Genomic DNA, 24,105 nt, shown 5'->3' with positions numbered 1-24,105 from the left:
TATGGATTCTGTGGAGTCAGATGAGATGGGCGAGCGAGGCTGAACCTGATACTGGGACCTTTTCTCTCGCTTGACTAGTCCGACAACCTATTACCTGGATCTAATGACCTCATTACATCACTTATCCCAATGAGCAGCGTAACCGAGACACGGATCCCGCCATCCTATCTCCCCCGCCACATCCCCAGGCCTCTCCCAAAACGGGCCCCATTGTGCTCTCGTTCACACACCCCAGACGCACCACAAACCTGTTTAGCACCTGTCTCACCCATAAAAGACATCACCGAGCCTGTCTGGAAAAGGCTTTGTGCTGTAGTTCCCCTGGCTTTAATTTGGCCGAGCGTTATCTGAGCAGAGTCCTTGACCGCGTTTTCAGCGGAATTGTGTCAGCTTTTGATGGCATCTCTGTTGATGCGCCTCGACCCTCTGTGGGGGAGGTCTTGTATTATGTGTCCCGTCCCGAAAAACATAAATCATGGCGAATGCGCCGCCCTGTCAGCGCAACCTGTTGATTTCAGAAGGAGACGCGCTCTTTGACTGACAGGTCAACAGGGCGACAGGTCTGCGTTCAGCAGCTGGAGATATGACGGGCACCTGCTCTCCCGATGTGTGCCAACGCTTATCCCCTACATTGGACTTCATTAAAGTCCGTCCTGGCCCTCCGAGCGGGAGAAAGCCTGTTATTCATTCACGGCTGCGACACTACCATTCTCATCCTGACAGGCCCCGTTGCTTCAGGGGCGCTAAAATAACCTTCACCGAACTCAACGAAGCGCTTTCACAGACGCGGCTCAGGGAGCGTGTTACCGCTGCTGCGTTATTTACCCACTCCAACTGCCAAAGAGAGCGACTCCGACAGGCTAAAAAACAGCCGGCACTTCAGGACTCGACTAGAATACCAGAGTGGGCGATTTAAGCCTACAATTCGAATCAATACAGGAAACATCATCCCACAGATGACTATGATTACGACCACTGAGAAATGCTGTACGCTCTTAGCTTCCTGTCAGTTCTAGACTCATAATATGACATCATTTAAATATGAAATGACTGATGCACTAAACTGCGTGATTGCCATGAAATCCAGGGAAGGATGTCTCATCTTTTCCGATTTTTTACCTGCGAAACGCGATATCAAGCGTTTCACCCCCCCGTTTTGTGTCGGATTTCTTTTTATCGCGCTCAACGCGGTCATTTTTATCTTTCTGGTTCGTCAAAAACACCGTTTTATTTGTGACAGTAAGAAAATAAGGCTGGTGGGCTGTGATGCCTTGCTGACGTCGCTCTGCCATCAGTGCGTTTTGCGTTTTCTTTCAGCGGCTTTGTCATAAGAGGAGAAGCGGTGGAGGAGGGGTGCCCATCTGTCTCCTGTGGCTAGGATATTATAAGTTGCATAAACATGTGTATTAATACATTTATAATGAGGTTTTCTTCTGAAGTGGCAGAGTAGGGGGTAGAGGGGTGGGAGCGGGCTGAACGCAGCTGAAAGCAGGAGACAGCAGCAGCTGAGGCTGTGGAGGATGACATTGGTGGGGTGACGGAGGGGGGGGGGGGGGGGACGTGGGGGGGTGGTGTGGGGGGGTGACGGGGAGGAGAAGGAGCCACAGACCGACCCCGGGGCTTCTGGAGTAACTGAAGCGTGTAATCGCAGGTCCCACCTGGGCTCAGGGGCCCGTCCTCACAAGACAACCTGCGTAACACGCGCTCATCTAAACAACACGCCTCCCATGATGCAATGGGGCGTCAGCCTCCCGTCGCCCCAGAATACCTGCCCGTTATCGCCGCGTCTTCGGTTCAGATCCTAACTGTCATGTGAAAATACGCCCAAGGGAAGAAACACACACCCACAGGTGTCTCTTCGTAAACAGGTCTCCTGAAGTCACTGATTTAATTGCCATTTCATCGATCTGGGAAATATAAGAATTCCCATGAATGCAATTCCTAAAATAGCTGTTTTCATGAAGGCATTAGTGTCTGTTTTTGACTCCACTGGCTAGCTGACTCAACTGGCTAACACTTCATTTTTATTTTATTTACATATGCCTCGTTCATTCAAACAAGTAAACACATGGTATGTCTGGATATTTAGATGTCTTTATATTTGTGTCATGTTCAATCATATTCCTGATATTCAGTGCTGTTTTATAAAATCTACGCAGCCAGCGACTTCTGAGTGTGGTGCTTAATGGATCGAGAAGAAAAACCTCCATCAATTTGCAGGAAGATCATGAGCTGATGAAACAGGCAGCAACACAGGTAGTGTTTCTGTCCTTGATGAATTTAGTAAAGTAGCAGGTATCTAGACATCATTATCATTGCTTGTATTAAAGATGATTGTATTGTATTGTATTGTATTGTTTTGTATGTACATCTGCACTGTTTTTACTTGCACTAGCCTCACCTTTATTATTTATTATTTATGTGTATTTTTTACTTCCTGACTGGAAGAGAACGCACACAAATTCCAATGTACCTGTACTGTATTGTACCTGTGCAAATGGCAATAAAACTCTATTCTATTCTATTCTCGTGTCAACATGCTGCCCAAAATAATAAAGTTTATTTTTATGGGGGTTGGCATCGGCATATGATACTCATTCAGTAATGAAGGCAGCAGGCCTAATTTCTAATGAAAATGAATGCATTTTCTGAATTACTTTGACACACAACACAAACATGCACATCTGTTTTTAAGCTAGACGCTGAAATTATGGCGCAACCTGTTTCTGTTTATGCTTTTAAGGGGGTGTCTGTCAAGTGGAATGGCCTGCAGTGTACTGTTGAATCTTAAGGGCAGGGCACTCAATCTCTGACTAACCTGGATAGATACAGTGCTGCTTTACTTCTGCACTTCGCACACGATCCCAAAAATCAATGGTCCCTAATGGCCAGTCATTTTAGCTCCATCCATCATCGTGGTTTATGAAACCTCATTAACCAATTACCAGCAATATGTCCTGTGCCCCTGTCTTACATACCCCCACCTCCCTACTGCCCAAAAAATGCCCCCTGTAGTTCGATCCACCATGTGTCCCACCTGACTTGATTCAAGATGGCAGTGCTGTGTGATGAGGGTTGTCCAAGCACATGTGTCATCGTACTTCTACATCGAATATAATTCCTGAGGGAGTCCAGGAACGGTGACGACCAGGATGAAGCAATCAATGATCCTCCGTCTTGACCTGTGTGGGAAGCCCGTCTCCAAAGATCAGGCGAATTGTGATTCAGTCCTGATGTAATAACTGATGTCTTCTTGGGCTAGGTGGGTAGATATTGTGGAAGTGTAGAGGGTCTTGCTTGGCTAGTTCGCTAGTGAAGCACAGTGAGGTGAGGTAAAGCTAAGTCCTCGTAGGTTACCGTGACAACACTCTCTGGCGACACAACCCTCAAATTCAAAATAACATTGTTGCCCTCGGCTCGGGGCGATTTTAGCTGACTGGTATCGTGTTTGTCTTCGGACTCTTTTGGATCCCACCTTGGACTCAGGCAAATCTAACTTGTCGCATTAGCAGAGACCTGTTGCCTTTCGAGCTGCCGTTGCCACGAGGCCCCCCCTCCCTCGGGCAGAGAGACCCGAAAGTGCGACGGACGGGGGTTTGTGGCGCGATGCTTAAGAAGTGGAAAAGATGAAAGGCAGGCTACCCGTCGACGAGGCCGCACAACTCCGGGGCGCATGGCGTGCTTTCCCTCCACATAAACAACAGACCTGATTCACTGGCACTCTCACTTTCCAACAGCGGTAATTAGTGCTAATTTGTTTTCAGATGAGGTGAAAATTAGAATCGGCACATCATGCTCTCGCCCTAATAACGTGGGAGTAGAAAAGAGCACAGCCATCTCAGCCAAAGAGAAAACACCTCAGAGCTGCTTAACTAAAAGCTGCCTCTCTCTCTCCCTCCCTCTCTCTCTCTCTCCCTCTCCTGCTCTCTCTCCCCCTCTCTCTCCTGCCCTCTCTCTCTCTCTCACTATATATCTAAGTTGAAATCTGAATATATAGCAAAGTTGAAATGCGAAAATGAGTTAACAAAAGAAAACATGAGAGCAATAACCCTTTTTATTTTCTCAGATAATATATCAGGAGGGTGACGATATGCTCTAAATCCTCGCGCTAAATAATGTAATCTGTTATAGGTCCGGTGATTAATTGAGCCTTTCCAGAACATTACTGCCTCCCATTTGTCCTGTTCGGAGGGCCCGTCCACGGGATTATCAGCCTCTTCTCGGGTCACTGGGAATAATCGGTCAGGCTCACACAGGGGGACGTTTGGTATGGGGGGAGCTGTAGGGGGGATGAGTTTAGTTGCTGGTCAACTTCAAGCATAGATATTAGATATCAAAGGCCAAGCTAGTGGCTCATACTGTTCAGGGACTGTTCTAGTGCATGGATTAACTCTATGGTTTGGTATCTGTTAAGGCACTGCTCTAGTGCATGGATGAACTCTATGGTTTGGTATCTATTAAGGCACTGTTCTAGTGCATGGATGGGCTCTATAGCCTGGTATCTGTTAAGGCTCTGGTCTAATACAAGGAAGGGCCCCATGGTTGGGTCATGGCTGCAGGTGGGCAGAGGGTGGCCACCTAAAAGATGGAGACTGCCCACCCAAAAGGGTTGTCTGCCCACCCTGGAAAGACAGAAGTAGACAGAAGTCTTGCGCAAACCCATTTGTAACCCTTGGAGAGGGAGATGTGGTTCTGTGCTAAAGCTGAGGCCAGTATATTGCTAAAAAAACTGCATCTGTCTAGATTTTATACATATGTAATATTATGTAATACCCTGTGTATCCCTTGTACCAGGTGGCTAAATTATAAAATAAAGAAAAAAGAAAAGAATAAAGAAAAAGAAAAACTAAAGAATAAAGTCATCTGTCAGTTTTTCCAAATGCTACAGATCTGTTCATGGGCAGCCAATGCTATTGCATATAGAAGATTGGGGAGCATTACATTACATTACATTACATGGCATTTAGCAGACGCTTTTATCCAGAGCGACGTACAACGAAGAGCCCTATTATATCTCCTTCGGTTCGAGCGATTGTGGCCAAGCTTGTTAAGAGGCTAAGCTTTCCAGTGTGAACGTGAAATGCTGTATCAGTGTTGTATCAGCAGGGCAGACATCTCTAGTTCCCTTATGACCTGCTGTGTTTGCTTCAACAGCAACTGTGTGTGTGCTTGGCTGTGTGTGTACGCATGTGTATCTATGTGTGTGTGTGTGTGTTTGTGTAAGTATGTGTGTGTACATGCTGTGTGTGTGCATGTGTGTCTGTATGTGTGTGTGTTTGTGTAAGAGTGTGTGTGTACATGCCTGTGTATGTGTGTGTGTGTGTGTGTGTGCATGTGTGTATGTGTGTGTGCACATGCCTGTGTGTGTGTGTGCGCATGTGTGTATGTGTGTGTGTATGTGTGTGTACATGCCTGCGTGTGTGCGTGTGTGTCTGTATGTGTGTGTGTGTGCGCATGTGTGTATGTGTGTGTGTATGTGTGTATGTGTGTGTACATGCCTGCCTGTGTGTGTACATGTGCGTCTGTATGTGTGTGTGTGTGCTTGTGTAAGTGTGTGTGTGTGTGTGTGTGTAAGCACTCTGGGGCAGACACTGACCTGTGTATAATGCGCTTGTTCCGCAGGTAATGCAGCGCCAGGCCGATTTCACACACGTACAGTTTGACTGTTTTCTCTGAGAAGTGCACGTTCTGCTGGAGGTGGTACCGTAAGTCCCCTCCCAGGAGCAAGTCCACCACCATGAACATGTCCTCCTCATCCTGGAAGGAGTACCTGTAGGAGAACACACACACACACACACACACAGATGCACACACACACACAGTCAATCAGTGTCTGCCAAAGGTAAAAAATCCATGTTCAAAAACTAAAAGTCCTGCCCAGTATTTTGCTTCAATCAACTTGATTTGCTGATCAGCACAACTCTTCATCCAGGAGGTAGAACTAATTGGCGAAATCAGCTGACCCAGATCATGGGTGGAAGAAGCACATGGCAGGACTTTCCCTTTCTGACCCCTGAACTTTCCTGTCCAGCTGTCTGGAGCTGTCTGTTTCTGTTTCTGTGTGTTAGTGTAGCGTTTGTAACAGGTCTGACAGATTGAAGATTGCTGCTCTCTTCAAAAAGGAAGTGAACGTACTGAGGTTTGTCCCAATACTCAAAGAATGCAACCTCCTTTCCTCCACTCCTCTCCTCCCCCTGTACTGCAGAATAGAGATGAGGGAAGGGAAGGAGGCTGCATTTTTTTTTGAGGACTGGAATGCATCCTTGATGTGATTTTCGAACAGGGGCACTCAATCTGAGAAGGGCCGGTGTGGGTGGCGGTTTTGGTTTAAGCCCAGCACTGATGCTATTTGACTGAAAACCATGATTACTTAATTAGTTGACCCAGGTCAGTGCTGCACCCACCCTGGCCCTTTTTGTATAAGATTGGACACCCCTGCTTTACAAAAAAGCTCTAATTTGAGTAGAGCGAGCCGACGATCCCACAGGATCTCTACAGCAGAGTCAGCTCAGTCTCCAACCACCCCATTGGTTAAGCACCTCATCCCCCAGCATGCACTGCTGAAAAGCGCTCTGTCAAATGCACACGCTGCCAAACAACTGCGCTTGCAAGTCCGGGAATCCTATCGATCTGCCAATCAGCTGAGCGGAACCCGGGATCCCACGGCATTTCAGCCCCCATTCCAAAGACCGCTCCGTAAGAAACCGCCATCGATTCCAAAAACAGGAGCGAGGGAGCAGCCGCCCATCGATTCTGAACGTCAGCTGGACTGGTGCATGTACTCATTCAAAATAAAAAAATGCCGCATTGTGGCATGGTCGACTTCATCCGGGCATTAAATAAAAAATTACGACTCACCACCCCCCCTGCCCCCCCCCCCCCCCCCCGCCCCCACAGAGTGTTATCAGTCACCCTCACCACCCCCCCTGCCCCCCCCCCCGCCCCCACAGAGTGTCATCAGTCACCCTCACCACCCCCCCCGCCCCCACAGAGTGTCATCAGTCACCCTCACCACCCCCCCTGCCCCCCCCCCCCCACCTCCTGCCCCCACAGAGACCCCCCCACCCCCCGGTTCAGCCCATGATTTGAAGGAGACCGCTTCTTTTCTAATCTTTCAGAAAACATTCAATTGTGTGAAAAAGTCATGATTTGTTCCCATAATGCCCTGCCCATTGTATTGGCCTGTTTTTATTCCCAGTTTTGTTCTTCTTCCAGAGAGAATTTGGGCCGAGCATGAAGGTGAGGTTACCGTCGCCAACCTTACTCCACTTGCATGAAATACAGTAGCAATGATGACTGATGTGACTACACTGAGCTTCTGCATGCAGTGCTTCTGAGAGACCTGACCGTCAGCATCCCGAGGAACAAAGGATGCTTTTGAATCACACACACACACTCACTCATACAAATACACATGCACACACACTTACACGCACACACAGCCACACACACACACAGACGCACACACACACACACTCACTCATACAAATACACATGCACACACACTTACACGCACACACAGCCACACACACACACAGACACACACACACACACACACACACACACACAAATACACATGCACACACACTTGCACACACAGACAAACACACACACACACACACACAGAAACACAGACACACATACACACAGAAACACACACGCACACACACACACTCAAACAAACACACCAACTTTCGCCTCTCCAAACACTTACAAGGCCACACTCATTTATATAGTCATCACTCTACTCCTGTGAAAGCAATTACAAGTGAAACAGATAGTGTGGTAGGAGTAAAGAAAGACCCATGCCAATGAGTTCCACTGCAGTTGATGGTAATGCATCATTTATCCGCTTGGCAGAGAGACTCACATAGCTCATAGCATATACGCCACCCATTAATACGCCTGGATGCATTCACTGCATTAACAGTATGGGGCTCAAGGACAGAATCTACTGCACGAAGGTCCTGCTCCATTCGTGTACAACAAAAAAACTTCATTACCCACAAGGCCACCGTGTGCTCAGATCCAATCAAAACACTAGTCAGCAGAGCTTGTAGATAGCAACATTGGGAAGTTGAGCATGAGATATCCTAGATAGCTGAGACTGGTTGCTAGGCAGAAAAGACAGGGCATATGGATCAGTTCATGCAGGGGATAGCACTTTTGGGGGATGGGGTGGGAGGTACTCCATAGGACAGCAGTTTTGGGGGACAGAGGGGGGGTACTCCACATTGTGCCAAGTAAGACCTCAGGGTAAAGCAGACGGGGGTTGTAAATGCACCAGAGAGCATCAAAACATCTGCACGCAACAGAGTAATCACAGTCTTGAAAACAACACCTTATGGATGTGTAAGGCTAAGGAGAGGCTGAATATTCACATGGTCCTTCATTAGTAAGTCACACTGTTCTCTATATTTGTGGATCAGAACTAGGTGGTTTATCGAGGCAGCTACATGTCAACCAGTCATAAAGAGGACTCTGCTGTAAAATCCAAGCTGGTCATAAGCTGGTTTAGCTGGGTCTGAGCTGGTCAACCAGCATGACCAAGACCATACCATAAGCTGGTCTAGCTGGGAATGAGCTGGTCCATACCATACCATACCATACCATACCATAAGATGGTCTAGCTGGGTATGAGCTGGTCAACCAGCTACCAGCTGTTTCTAAACAAAGCCTGTGCTGGATGAACCGTGTCAACCTGGGAGCTGGTGCGAACTGGGCAACCAACTAAACTATGTCGAGCTGGGAGCTGGTCTGAACTGGTCAACCAGCTACCAGCTGTTTCAAACCCTAGCTTGAGCTGCTTTTTTCAGCAGGAGAGACACACACATTAATATCACGTGTATTATTTATTATATGAAATGAGGATTGATTAGCAGACTGCTACATGACAGGGAGGGTTTTTATTTTTATTTTTGCAAGGGAGATGGATTGTTTCAGCCGAAATGATCATGGTTTTGGACCACTCAGGCTGAGATTTAAAAGACAAAACTGACTGACGCAGAACACTAATTGAACCATTTAACTCCATTAAGCAGGTATTATGTTTTCTTCGACACAAACACAGCATTGCCCGACTGGAAACCACTGAAGCTAACAAGAAGAGACACCAAAAACAATGTAAAAACAGCCTCAATGTCTCACACAACCGAAAATAGCGGAAAATAACGGTGGTTCCACAAAAGACCTTCTCCAGGCACCTACCGAACAATTTTTAACATTCACAGATTGACATATATTTTATTTTTTTATTTTTTTGCTTTCCTGAGAATCCTCAGTACCTCAGATGTTTGGGATTCTGCAAAGTTCATGCCTGTGTGAGCTGTCAAAACATTGAGGAGGTGGGACATTAATTGCGGTTTGCCCCAAAGGAGAAAAACACACTTTTATATTGCTTAAAGATTGTGAAATGAATTGAGTGCACATTAATGTTCTTATTTGGTTCCTCTGGACAGTATGACCCCGACACCACAGATACAATATTCATGAGGCACTGGTTGGGAGGATGATGAGGTGACAGCTCCAAAGGGGAATCAATGACCACGTGGAGTCTTTCCTGGCAGATGTTTAATCTACTGGAAAATCTGCTTCTTCTGCTTAGCTGATGACTTGATGTTTTTACTCCCTTATTGCGGACTAAAGAGCAAAGCTAGTAAAATTGAAATCCCAAGATCCAGAAAAAAATAATTTAGCTTTTCAAAGTGAATGAGCAGTCATATAAGCACCTGCTATATTAACACAGATCCGCACGAGTATACACACACACACACACACACACACATACTCACACACACGCACAGACACATACACACACACATAAACACACACACACACACACACACACACACATACTCACACACACGCACAGACACATACACACACACATAAACACACACACACACACTCACACACACACACAAACACATACACACACACATACATACACACAGACACATACTCACACACACACACGCACAGACACATACACACACACACACACATACTCACACACACGCACAGACACATACACATGCACAGACACATACACACACACATAAACACACACACACACACACTCACACACACACACAAACACATACACACACACATACATACACACAGACACATACTCACACACACACACACACATACTCACACACACGCACAGACACATACACACACACATAAACACACACACACACATACTCACACACACGCACAAACACATACACACACACATACATACACACACACACACACACACACACATACACACACACACACACACACACACACCAAGCTAAATGTTGTAAAAATCTCTCAAACACCAGAAAACAATCAAATCACACATTCAGATTATCTGTGTATTGCGAATGCACATCACATATTCTCATCTAGACTGTTTATTTATATCCAGAATGATCTCCTGCTGAACTTGCTACCTTAATAATGTCTAATTAGACTAATATCAGTCGGGCTCATCTGGGTTGTGCTAACGGTAATTCGCCCCGGGTCATATCCACACAACTAAGCCAGGAAAAACACAGACACTGTCCTCAAGTCGTGCAATCAACTCAGTTCATTTATAGAGGGACCTGCCGTCATCCCTTTACGAAACAACACTGACAAGTCTTTATTTAATCATACGCTATTTAATCATAAGCTACTAAGCAAACTGTCAGACAATAATTACATACACATATAAACTGTCCTTGAACTGTTATGAACCTATTAAGAAACTACCTGTCAGTTAGCTTACTTGATGCTTAGCCTAGCATCAGCATCCAATGCAGAGGTGTCCAATCTTATCCTCAGAATAGGAGCCCCCCTTATCACCCTGAAAAAATATTTAAATGCTGAAATCGTTCAACGTTCACAGAGAAGGGGGCGGGATAAACAGTGTTGTGGTTTGATGGTGTTTGTTGTTGCAATTCCTCTCTTGACTGTCAGAAGTCCAAAATTACCTATTGTACCTTTAATACATACAATGTGTCATAAGTTAGCCTCTGAGCAGTTACACACAAGCCAAATGAGCAAGGCAAACACAACAGCAGCATGAGAACAAACTTAGACAACAAACTCTCGTGCAATGGCGGTTTGAATTGGAAGAGGCTGTTTTTCTGCGAGTGCTTCATCTGAAAGATTTCTTTTTCTGATGACCATAATTTAGCTGAGATCACCTTAACACCCTGAACTCCCAAAGACTTTCCCAGCAGTAAATAAGACTCCCACAGAGATAGAGAAGCCATTACCACAGAGGGAAAACCAAGCAATGCCTCCCTCAGCCAATTAGTGAATTGCTTGAAAATGCTTATTAGACTGTGACGGCCCCTGACAACCAATTTCATTTGGTAGGAATTTCTCTAAAAGGTAAATAAATAAATACATAAATAAATAACATCAGAGTGCCAACAGCGGGTGTCTGCATTGCATTGATAGTGTACCTGATCATTACCTTGGACCAGAATTTTCATTAGCGTTCTTGGCATGGAGACTGCCCATTCTATTTTTGCAATATGTGCAGTTTCATACGACCCTTAACATGTCCTTCACGTCAACAATTTCCTTTCAGCATACCACAGGCAAACCTCAGTACAAAGAATTTTACAATACCCACCACGATTTAGACCGGGGGAGCTTAACAAGGGCCAATCCATTTCAAGATTTTGTGCCGATTACTCTTAATTATTTAATTAGCTCAATCATATCTTGATCTGACATTAGTACTGTAATCATCCCAATCATTCTGCTGTGCTCAGGTACAGGGGTGAACCAGTGTAGGTTATACACCTGTGAGAACACTAAAAGTTAGCTAACTGGTTGAGGCAAAATCCAACACACAGACCGGGCTTTAGGACTGGAGTTGTATACCCGTCACCGAGACAAATGGGACTATGGCAGGAATGATCAAATCTGACCCTTGATTCCAAATCCAGCCCTGGTTTTCTTTTCTCCAAGGTAATTAACTGAACAATTAATGCCACTGATTGGCCAGACTGTCTTCACTCCTGACTCGCAGGTAAAGAGAGGGTGGAAAACCAGTAGTTCTAGGCCCTTAAGGACCGTGATTAATTAATCCTTGGTCTATGGTAGCGATGTAATTGCGATATTAATTTCACATAATGTTCTGTCTTCTCAGGTTTCCTGCACATAAGCTTCAGATGTTATGGTCCATACAAGTGAGTGAGACTGGCTAGAATAACAATGACTTCACTGGTATCAATAGTGCTGTTCCCAGGCTATGTTTACTTTTTTTAATGTTTTTATTTTGCATTCTTTCCTAATACAAACTTTCTCATTACTAATTATATTATCAGTATAACAATTTGAGTGAAAAGTTGAATCTTTGAAAAACATTACATAAATTTCTGAATTTCCAAGTATTTGGTATGTCCACCTTTTGGCAATGTGCACTCCAGCTGGCATGGACAAAACCTATTTGACAATGTTCCAGTGCACAAGAGCATTTTGTGATGTTACTGAATGCTTGGCTTTTTGTCAGTCTTCAAGTGCCCCCATAAATGTTCAGTGGGGTTGGGGTCAGGTGATTGTGGATGGTCTTCGAGTAGTTCTTGCAAAGCTTTAAATCCTAAAACTTTCTTTAGGATTACAAGGAAAGGAAGAGCAGATTTTCAATGTGGTCTCAGACCATTGACAGAACGTGACTGTGCACAGCTGCGTGTAGTCGATCGCTCCACTCAGAAATAAATCAAACGAACAGTGAAAAGGCATACAGTACAGAGCACAGTGCGGCCTGTCAGATCACTTTAAGGCCGCTGTTTGACTGACAACCCCCGTCTGTGAACAGGTGAGGCCTTCCCACAATCCTTGTCGAGGCGACACTCGGCGAGAAGGATAGACACGTGTCATTTGTGTTCACCTCATTAGCTTAATGAACCCGAGGATTCACTGTACTTGTTGCACAAGGTGGAACACCAGCACATATTTTACAGCTGAAATAAAATACTTTGGCCTATTTTGATTTCGATATACTCATATTTATTTAATGGGCTACACAGTACGCCTATTTAGAGAGAGAGAGAGAGAGAGAGAGAGAGAGAGAGAGAGAGAGAGAGAGAGAGAGAGATACAAACACTTTGTTAGAAATTATGGAAATTAATATACATAGCAGATCTGTGTCTGGCCTATTCATTACGATTTCCCTGAAAATAGCACAGTACATTATTCAAATAAAATTGAAATAAGCCTCAACGTCAAAAGAGGCGAGACAAGAAGTAATATTCTATATACAGGATAGGTCTTTTTCCAAACTGAAGTGGTCACAAGCAAGTAAATTCATGGCTCAAAGTTCAATCAATACTTGCACAAGCATTTGTATTTAAGTGTCCATGTACAAGCATACATTTACAAACAAGTGAAGGTTGCGGAGAAATGTCGATTGAATGCAGACCCGTATTTTTTACTGAGGATTCAGGTATATTGTTGGTTTTTTGCCTTAGTGGGAAATAGTTCGGTCAGCTTCAGCAGACGTTGAGCATAATCAGCTTCAGTCACCCGTCTATGTCAGCATTTACTGGACATTACAGTCAGCTAGATTAAAACCTTTGTCAAATCAGCATCAACCGCACACTCTGGTCAGGATTTATATGGCGGCCAACCTGCAGTGTTCGGTTTACGATGAAGGAGTGGCCTAAAGCAGACTCGTCTTGTTTTACTTCACGTGCACTGTAAAAAAAATGCTGCACTGTATCTACCCAATACAAATAAGGTAACAGTTTCCATCTATTATTATTGAACAAATATAACATGATATTATTGATAAAATGTATATAACACGTGATATTATTCATTAATCTTATTGATTAATCAGTTAACTTGACTTCATTGTTTTATTTTTCAATAAATAGGGGGTGTCTTTTTTTTAGTGCAACAGATACAGCTCTATGCAGATGGATTAACATCTGATCTTACTGTGACACTGTTGGAACAGTCTCTGTGTTTTTAATAAGAAAGTCCCGTTGCTATGCTGTACCGTGCTGGCGACAGACACGTAGCGAGTTTGCGGAGGCGCCGCGGTCATTGTGCGGCCAGCCTTCGCAGCGAAAAAGGCCGGTAATCTCTTTCACTATCGCCGACCTTGAGCTTTTCACTCCAGGCGAGCGTGGCCAGCTGACTCCCTCCGTCAGCTGACTGCAGCACATCTCCCGGGAGCTGGAAAGTTAAGCGCTGCCAAAACCATTAACGTTAAAGGTTTTATCGAATTTTTCAGGCAACAGTGCCAGCTCCGTTTGTCTATCTAGTCCAGTCTTTCCCTTGGACCGCTCAGCACTGGATATTTTTGCTTATTATTCTCTAAAGCATAATTACTTCATTGCTATTGATTCGGGGCACCCAGAAAAATGGACTCCTGCCTACACCGCCTGGGACATGAGTTGTTTCTGTTCACCGAGTGCAGCAAGTACAGAGTGACTATGAAGCAATTGAGTTTCGGACAAGTCTGAGAATACTCCCGGTATTTACGGGTTTATACAGCGAATTCACCAACTGTCAAACATTCCCACACACTGTAGTTTTGCCTTGTGATTGGTGGCTTGTCCACCTGGATAAAGAACACATGGACATCGGATGAACCACATTAACCCTGTAATGTGTAAGATTGCGTAGTTACGCAAATAAGTTCACAAATATGATCTTACCCGAACATTATAAGCAATGCATTTTCCTTCACTGGGGGAGTCTCATGTTAGAGGGTTTCAGGGTTTACAGTTCTCCGTTTTTGAATCAAGATATTTCACAGCTGGATTTTTATGACGTTCAGTGTTCCTGTCTTTAAAAAGAAATTGCGGTCACAGTGTTATCAACTGTGTCAAAGCTGCAGTTGTGAATCATATGTCACACTAAAATGTCTGGATATCCAATCTAGGGCTAAATTTCTCTCTTGTGGATGACAATAATTTCCAGCACTTGTCAAAGACATGTGGACACAAGCACGCACACTCATACACTCTGAGAATTGTGGGATATAAGGACGCACCAGAAGTTGACTAAGAAGGGGTGCTCCAGTTTCTGCATGATCTGCATCTCTTTGAAGACGTTCCGGACCTCATTCCGCTCGACACACTTCATCTTGTTCATGTACTTCATGGCGTACATTTTCTTGGTGTCTCTCTTCTGCACGATGCAGACCTGCACAGGGACAGGGAGTGCTGTGTTAATGTCATCAGCAGAAGGGAATTGGGATATCAGACAGAACCTTTGACAAGTAGGTTTTTTGGAATGTTTTTTTCCCCCTCAAAATTCTAAATCAATGTTCTAGAACACCACTTCTACCAATAGTGTTAGTAACATCAGCATTAGAATGTTCAGTTAAGAACATTGTAATCACTTATTCATGATCTTATACCTTAATACTGTAGGTTAATGGACACCATCTAACTGAGAATACTCATTTCTCTTTTTCTGTAGAAAATTGCTGTTTTGTACTGTACTGTTACTGTAGGCAACTGGAAGAAGTCTCACCTTTCCAAAACTACCTTTCCCAATGGCCCTTAGGATCTGGAAGTGGTCAAAATTCACTGTGGACAGACAGAGAGAGTCATTTATTTCACCTGCCATATACTGTCAATGGCTAGCAAGCATTTTCCATTTCTCCATACCAACAGTTCATTTCCATTTGGCTACATTTCAACTCATCTAAATTGTAATTTTATACCTAGAGGTAAATGTCTGCATTTAAATGTCTGCATTTAAGTAAGCTTATTCGTGCTCATCAGGTGGTGTAGTGCATGGTTGGATAAATAGGTGCAGACACTGTGGTCCACAGAATGTAGAGTTGAGCAGCCTTGCTGTACCTGGCTCACCTTGATCAGCAAGTACAGTGAACCCCCCCCCCAGGTTAATTAAATTATTGAGGTGAAATTTAATGACATGTGTCTCAATCCTTTTCAGACTGTGTCCTCAGCAAGAATGGTGGCCTTGGACTGAGCCAGAACCATGACATCTCACCTGTTGACTGATGGGGGTTATCAGTCAAACAGGAGCCTGAAGTCAGTCTGAGCACTATGTAGTGCGCTTATTCATACCTCAGAAATGTTCCATAACTCTTCTTATCTTAATTATTAAGGAGGTCAGGGTGAGCATGGATAAAACAGCCATGACTGAAACCAAAAGTTCTCACTTAGGAAACCTTGACTACCACATTGCAAATACTTGCCAATGTTTTAATTAAATGGTGAACTTTCATTTTGCATAATGTAATTTATCATGCCATATTCAATCAGTTATATTACTTTGCCTGTTTCTTTTTTGTTTTGTTGTTCATTATTTTGTTTTATTTGTTCCAAGCCCTCAACTGTTTCCAGATAAAAGAACATTGCTTTGGCAGCCATCTTACCATTTTACAGTAATGGTGGAGCTAGTATATTCTCTGTTTTAAAGGGTTCAAGCTCTGCCATGGGATTACTCTACTCTAATTTATTGCAGAGGTTTGGCTCTGAGGTCTTACCTTTAAAATGATTTTACACATTCAGAAGTTTAGCCCTGGTGGAAATCCCAGCTTGGTCTAGTTTAAGCTGGTTTAAGATGGTCCAGCTGGTTGAAGGTGGTTAGGCTATGGTGAAGCTGGAAACAAGATGGTGCACATAGCGACCATGCTAGGAAGACCACGTCCAGCTGTTGGGCCAGCTTTGTCCAGAGAATAGACCATCACCAAACCAGACAGTGTACAGCTGGAGCAGAAACTGGTTCCAACTAGACTCCATCTTCGGCTGGGAGATGAAATTTCCACCAGGGGGCTAGGTCAGTTAACTGCAACCAACCAGCTGCAAAGCAGGCAATCACATGTGCCAGACTGAGAGTGTGGAAATTTTACTATAATGCTGGGGGCTACACCCCTACCATTTCAATAAGTGCTTTTGGATCTCTAATGACCAAAATTGAACATCCTATCCAAAAAGTCCTAGAGTTTTCCTGTTTTAGTGAGGATCACCCATCATTGACTAATTTTCTTTTAATTCATTGTGTATACTGTGGTAGCATTGCCTTTATTATAAATACCTTTACTTTCAACTATTATGTCACGTGAAGAACATGTAAATCTGCTGTTCTAAATGTAGATATCAGACATAGAATGATTCGGGGTTAATGTGTAATCTGTATTTCAAACTGGGCCCTAAGCAGTAAAATGTTCAGTGTTGAATCACCTGAAAGAGTAAATATGGTGCTGATTGGACTCACGTACTCTGTTAGAGTTGAATTAACACTGGACATTTCACTGTGTATTTTGCATCTCATTGGGTGCTAAGGGTTAAGGCGTACTTTGTTCTGTGTTATTGTGTCTGCTAAAGCTATCCAGGCTGCTAACGTTTGTGAATAGTGCTACAAGCCAAACGTTTCTGAGGAACAGAACAGCTTTATTCCAATAACAGAAAACTGAGCTGAATGCTGAATGAAGTGAATATGAACCTGCCTTCTTGGGCAATGCAATGTTCTCCTGGATATCCCTGAGGAAAGCGATGAGAACGTATTGCCAATTACATATTCTATTTCCACTGGGCCCATCTCCATAATGCTGTGATTATTTTCCCCTTAATGCAGGTGTCACACTCTGTGCCCTCTTGTCCTAGCGTTTTCCGTTTCCTGCTTAGTTTTTGTGTTTCTTGTCCTGGTTCGCTTTCCGTAGTCATTCACTCACATGTGTCTCGTCACCCGTTTCCCTGCACTCATACCTGTTCATTGTTTCAGTTCATTTGTTTGTGTATTTATACCCATTACATTACATTACATTACATTAATGGCATTTGGCAGACACTCTTATCCAGAGTGACATAGTGCAAAGTGCATACCCATTACCAGGGGTAAGTGCGCTGAAAGACCCTAGAGGGAAGTACATTTTCAACTGCTACCTGTGCAACAAAGATAAGGACTAGGGCCTATTTGATAATAAATTTTTGGTGGTTTTTTTTACTCGCCCTGTTCCCTAGTTTCTTTGACAGATTATTATGTGTCTTGACCGTACTTTCCAGCTTTTTGGATCTGCATTCTGTTTTGGATTACCTGTTATTGAACTTTGTTTGGTTTATTGGATTTCAACTTTTGGATTATGCTCTGTACCGTTGCTTGTTTGGACTGCCTTTCTGTGTTTGGACTTTTGCCTATGACATTGACCAATGGACTTACAGGCATCCTCATACTGTATGCCATTTGCATTGAATGAGAATGCAAATGGGCAGAAAAATAAAGTTGGAGCATTATATGTTAATATAATTTTTAAAAATAAAATTAAATAAAAATATATAAATCCCACCTAAAAGCTGCAGGCCAAGGATCATCAAATCTGGCCCTCGAATCCAAACCCAGCGCTGGTTTTCTTTCTTTCTTTCCCAGGTAAAGGGAGGGTGGAAAACCAGCCTTTCTCGGCCCTCAAGGACCACGATGTGATGATCCCTGCGGTAGGCATTCTGCCTGTCTCTCAGTTTTTCTTTGTGTTACGTCTGCATATTGACTGACACCCCCCCCCCACACACACACACACACACACGCACAAACACACACACACACACGGTCTGTTTCCACCACCCTCTGCATAAATCCATCTCAAATTGGAGCCCGGCGGAAAGACGTGGGACTGAAGGTTATTTCGTCTTCAGCCGTTATTCTGCGAATTAAGTCCCCCCCCCCCCGTCTCCTGCCGCGCCGAGCAGCTGCCGCTAACTCCGCGGACCCCCTCCTGTCCCCCCGCCCACAGAGGACGAATGCGATCTGACAGGTAATGATATGCTCTGTTAGCCGTTCGCCAGACCCACTTCCGCCGCTGCTATTTCTGTGGCCGTTTTACCCATCCCTCTCGCGGTGCGGAGGAAGCCGGTGAAATATCGCGGCTTTGCTGTTTGTGTATTGTTGCAATCTATTCCGTCTGCCGCCTCTGCCAAAGGAACGTCTCCAAGCGCTTTCCAGTACAATCTGTTTTTTTTGTTGTCGCGCTCGGTTTAATTCACGGTCGCAATGAGATGATGTTCGCAAATCATACGTGTTTTTGGAAGCAGTGCTGTATTGAGGTTCGGAAATCGAGCCAACAACCAGCAGCAGGTTTAAGTTAAGTTCATTTTAGGTTATACCCTATTGACCGTGTGGGGTAATTTGTCCTCTGCATTTGACCCATCTTACCCCGGTGAGAGGAAACTGGAGTATCCAGAGGAAGTCCCATGTGATCATGGGGATAACTCCATGAGGATAGGGTCTAACTGCAACAGTGCTGACCACTGCATCGCTGTACCACCAGGTTATTGGTTCAATCTCCTGGGACACAGCGTCCATGAGAAAGGTTTGCAACCAGAATTTATTTGGTAGATATCCATTTTGTATTTCTTAGCATTCGGAGCCGTACTTTCCTTGGGGGTCATTCAACGCACTTGTCCCTGGCTGTGGGTGTGCACTTTGTTGTACCTCGCTCTGCCAATTGCCTTTAATGTAATGTAAATGTAATGAAAAGTGCAGAAAGAATTATTAAGCTTTCAAAGTCAAACAGCCTAATGGCATCTGCTAGAAAAACATAAAGGAAATAAACAACAACTCCTACCCCCGAACAGCCATGGGGGAGTCACTGTACACTATACTGACTGAAACCAGACCCATGGACTCCAGCATCCAAACGTTAATAAAGCATGATCTGCTAACAGACACACTCACAGGGAAATGCGTTTTGGAGAACTGCAGCAATTATAAAAGACACAGCCCTCTCTCTGTATAATAATGTATGTGTGACCACATAGCACTGAAAAGCCATCGACTCCACCATCAATGTAAGATTCAGTACCGCAGCTTGTATTTTGTCATAAATTCACTTTTTAACTGGTCTTCAGCACCACTTTTCGCTTCGGGCTGGAACTTTCATCACTGGTAATTCCTGTCTAACCCAGAATTTTTATCCAAAATATCCCAAGCTCACATTTCCTTTTCATAAAGATGATGATATTTCAGACTATTTGATTGAAGGCATGTACTATACTCTAGTGAGTTTTGGTGGTTTTTCTCAAGCTTTTTCCTGCTTTGAAGAGATGTATTTAATTACCTGTCCTCACCCTGTCTATCTGTCTCCCACAGTCAGCCCAATCAATGCAGTAAACTGTATGTCAATAGCCATCTAATCAGCCTGTTCATCAACTCCAACACCTGCTGTCATTCCGTGAATTCAGGTCACTGCGTTATGAAGGTATTATTTCTCTACAATATCTGCACCAAGAATGTAAATTGCTCCAGTTAACTTTACCTGTGTCTGTAAAATAACCCACAAATCAAAGCTCACATGTTTAATACTTGGGTGAGACATTGCTATTGATAATGTGTATTGCGTTAGTAGACTTTCCAGGTATCTACTGTACATAAAAACAATGTCCACTAGTATCATTAGCATAACAACTGAATGGTCATACACTGTCATGTTCAAGGCTGCCCAATCCTGTTCCTGGAGATCTACCTTCCCCTAGGTTTTCATTTCTATTTGGCAAACCTGATTATACTAATTAGCAGCTCAACAAGATCCATAGCTATTGAATGAGGTCAGCTTAGTTAGGGTTGGAATGAAAACCTGTGATTCCATAGAAGAACCCCATATAGTTCAAGGGCTCTTAGTCAGAAAACACTTTACTTCTATGATAGAGGGTTCTATAAAGAAGTAAAAATGGTTCCTCTATTGAGACAAATCAACGTACTAGTGAGTGTGCCACCCTAAGGGATATCTGAAGACATTTACATTTTTATTATGCTAGACTGAGCAACTTCAGAGACATTACATCCATTTTTAAGAAATGAAAACCCCTAAATGACAGATCATTAATAAATAAATAAATAATGTAATGGCTTTAAAAAAGAAAAAACTGAACATTTAAAGCAGGTTAATAATTAAGAGACCTCATAAATATTTAGCAAAAAGATCTATTTAAAAAAATATGCCCCACTTCAGGTTAAAATGTGTTCAGTGCATCTGAATTCAGGAGCAAAGTGTCACTTCAGACAGGGACAATTTGGGCAGTGCGTTTATATTATTTAAATAAAGGAGTGATTAGTTGGTGTGGGCTGGGCTCTGAGCTTGTAACCAAGAGGTCAAAACAGTGCACACAAAAAATATATATATTTGGTTCCAAAAGGGATTTCCTGCAATTCCATAGAAGGACCCTATCTAGTTAAAGCGTTCTTTGCCAGGTAAAATAGTTATTTGTCTGATAGTTTTAACACATCACACCTATGACAGAGGGTTCCATAAATTCCATAATTAAATAAAAAGGGTTCCCTAATGGAATCAGGTCAAATAACCCTTTCAAAATCCTTTACTAAAAGTGCACTCAGCACACACAGACTTCACCTGAATTGGTTCACAAAATAACTGACTAATGGATTATATTTTTTTAAAGAATAAACCAAGAAAATTACCAACAGTAAGAATAATAGTGTACAGCTTTGAATAGATATGTTCACAAAACTGCATGAAAACATGAAAGTAGCAGTTTCTCAAACATTATATAGTTCTATATGCTTAGAACTTGAGAATGATGACAAATTTATACACATGACTAAAACCTACGACTATCAATCCATGTTTAAATTGGGAAATTGAGTCTCTCACCCTCTTCAGTGTCCGAGGCGACAGGTGATTTGCTGGACTGTCCGAGACCCATGTCTTTATTGTGCTGGTAATTCTTCAGTTCAGCACGGAAATCATCTCATAAAATTCAGAGACATTGTCGAGGAAATGGTTCATCATTCAGCCTGCGGCTCCACTGGCGACTTATGTTACCTGCAACCCAACCTGTGCGAATGTAAAAATTGCTTCCAACTTGAGTAGCTGAAAATATCTTTCACAATTATCAGAAGGCTATACTTATCTAGATTCACTTATATACATAAAAAACCATCGTGACGTTAAACAATAGCGAACATAAACATTATAGAAGGTGAGCTCTTCAACCATCAGCGAAAAAACATTCAACATAGAAGCTTCATACTACAAGTCGTTTAGAATTCCCATTTGCCATCTCCCAGGAAGCTGCCGCAGAATGATGAATTACCGTGATGTGCTTTTACAAAGAAAATTAAATTGGGTAGCCTTGCTACAACCTCGTGCCATGCCTTGATGTATAGTTTGTCATTCCGAAATAAATGTAATAAACCAAGTAAGAGGGAAGAGGGAACGGAAAAATCATACAATAGATTGATAAACGCAATCATTTTGACTCCCGTGTTCTTTGTAATACTACACAACCTTTCAAAAGAAAAGATAAAATGAAAATGCATGCAGGATGCTCACCGAGGGCTCAACTATCTTTCAATAGTATATTAAGACGGCTGAAGTTTCCAAAGGAACGTATAACTTTTGTCCTTGAAAATGTCGTTTTGGTATCTCAGTGGAGCTAAACTGAAACAAATATATGCAGTTAGCGTGCACTGCACAAATCCAGGATTAGGACTGCATTAGACTACCAGAAAATGCGCAAGGTGGAACCATTTACGCACGACAAACAACAGTTACAGAACGCCTTATTGTAAACACAATTGCCTTACATCGGTGTATGTATCTGCATAAAGTTAGTTCCCGTTGATATCGCCAGTTTTGAGGAAAAAAATGCATTTAACCTTGTAGAGGTCAAAATATTACCCATAGAGCTACATTTATTGAGAGCAGTATTCAAAACTTAATTGAGATGCTCCCGTACAATGAAACCATTCCTTCCGACTTCTGATGCCTATGCCATTATTACAATACTGCTCTGCACCGTTACGCAATGATAAAGAATGACCATGCAGATACTTGAAAATATACCATAGAAAAACCAATGCCTACCTTTAATTGCAGCGATTTGTCATATAAAGCACATATCCAAAAACAGGCAGCGAACTAAAGGCACGTGAAGAGTGAGTTGGTCCGGGCATCAGCCGTCAGATGCAGCTTTCGGAGTATTTGGGCACCTGCGACCGACCGGGGAGCAACCGGCTGACTGGCGACGCGGGCTGCGCGTTTTAACTGTAACGCAAGTGAAGTGTGTGGTCTCGTATTTCGATGAATCGTAGCCGATGTTTGTTTGCAACCACGGCCGAAAAGAAAGCTTACCAAGGCTGCGCGGTGTCAGTGCGCAGACTGTCAGCTGAAATAAGCGACCAACGACTCCCCCTCCGTGTCTCGTTTGATTACCTCACACCGTGGTATTTCCCCGTGTCACTTCTCATTTGCTAGTGGACGTCTGTGAATGTGGGATCTGCACATAGTCCTATGCTCTTAGCATATTGTGAGTATTTAAATTCACTGTGCAGACAATGGAAAAGTACAACGACAGCAGCCTTCTTTCGTAATTTGAATAGACGATCAATGCGACACTTTTGGAAAGATTCTGAGAAAATCTAGTTGTAAGGCACCTCACGATCAAATCTACACAAGTTATCCTGTTAGAATAATGAGTGAATTTGTCCAATTTTGAAACTTATTTTTACTTATTTTATTAACTTATTTTTATTTTATGTAATGCCAGTGTCTTATGATACCCACTCCCCCTACTGTGATGGAAATTATTGGGTAATAGGTAGGTATACTGTATAATGAGCAAATGTACATTTATTATTTGATTTGACTTTAATTATCCGTACACAATCAACAACGACAATATTTTGGTTGAGAACAATGGCAGGATGGAAAACTTAGTAGGCGTTGGGTTGGGCACCTCTAGTATAACACTTTTCCTCGACTCTTTATATTTGACCAGACGCAGCATTAAGTAATGACTCCATAAAGTGCATCCATCCATTAGAGATTTCATCGCGGCGGGACTTAATTGTCAGCGAAGTTTATGTGCCAAAGTATAGTAGCCTATGCAATTCAGCACGTTCTCTTCGATTACCCTTGTCCAAATAAAGCTTGCCAAAATGATTGTGGCTGAAGTTGATCCACCTCCATGGCTGACTTTTACATATTTAAGCAATTGGGGAATTCAAGCAAATCCACAATTATTCGCTTGCCCCCTCAACAGAGAAACACATTTTACTCGCTATTGCATGCCAAGAATTCACGTTGGTGTTAAACTGAGGGCCGGTTTCACAGATGCAGATTAAGCCTAGTCCTAGACTAAATTCCATTTTGAATGGAGATTCTCCACATGA

General features: G+C 43.2%; 1 protein-coding gene across 2 annotated transcripts in view; it reads right to left on the bottom strand.

The window, feature by feature from the left end:
- Positions 1 to 22,994, bottom strand: part of stk32a (serine/threonine kinase 32A) — a 44,190-nt gene extending 21,196 nt beyond the window's left edge. The window contains exons 1-5 of one of the 2 annotated variants that reach the window (XM_061248795.1): positions 22,799 to 22,994; positions 21,584 to 21,766; positions 15,484 to 15,539; positions 14,999 to 15,150; positions 5,597 to 5,770 (exon numbers count right to left, since the gene is read on the bottom strand). In XM_061248795.1, the coding sequence (XP_061104779.1) occupies positions 5,597 to 5,770; positions 14,999 to 15,150; positions 15,484 to 15,539; positions 21,584 to 21,635 (434 nt within the window). In that variant the 5' untranslated portion in view covers positions 21,636 to 21,766; positions 22,799 to 22,994. The remainder of the gene's footprint in view (positions 1 to 5,596; positions 5,771 to 14,998; positions 15,151 to 15,483; positions 15,540 to 21,583; positions 21,767 to 22,798) is intronic. The other variant, XM_061248796.1, reaches the window with a different exon arrangement.
- Positions 22,995 to 24,105: the final 1,111 nt, after the last annotated feature.

This window comes from Conger conger, chromosome 7 (genome assembly GCF_963514075.1).
Source record: "Conger conger chromosome 7, fConCon1.1, whole genome shotgun sequence".
NCBI classification, from domain to species: domain Eukaryota; kingdom Metazoa; phylum Chordata; class Actinopteri; order Anguilliformes; family Congridae; genus Conger; species Conger conger.
The sequence above is the reverse complement of the archived record's forward strand: the minus strand, read 5'-3'. Positions and strand labels throughout refer to the sequence as shown.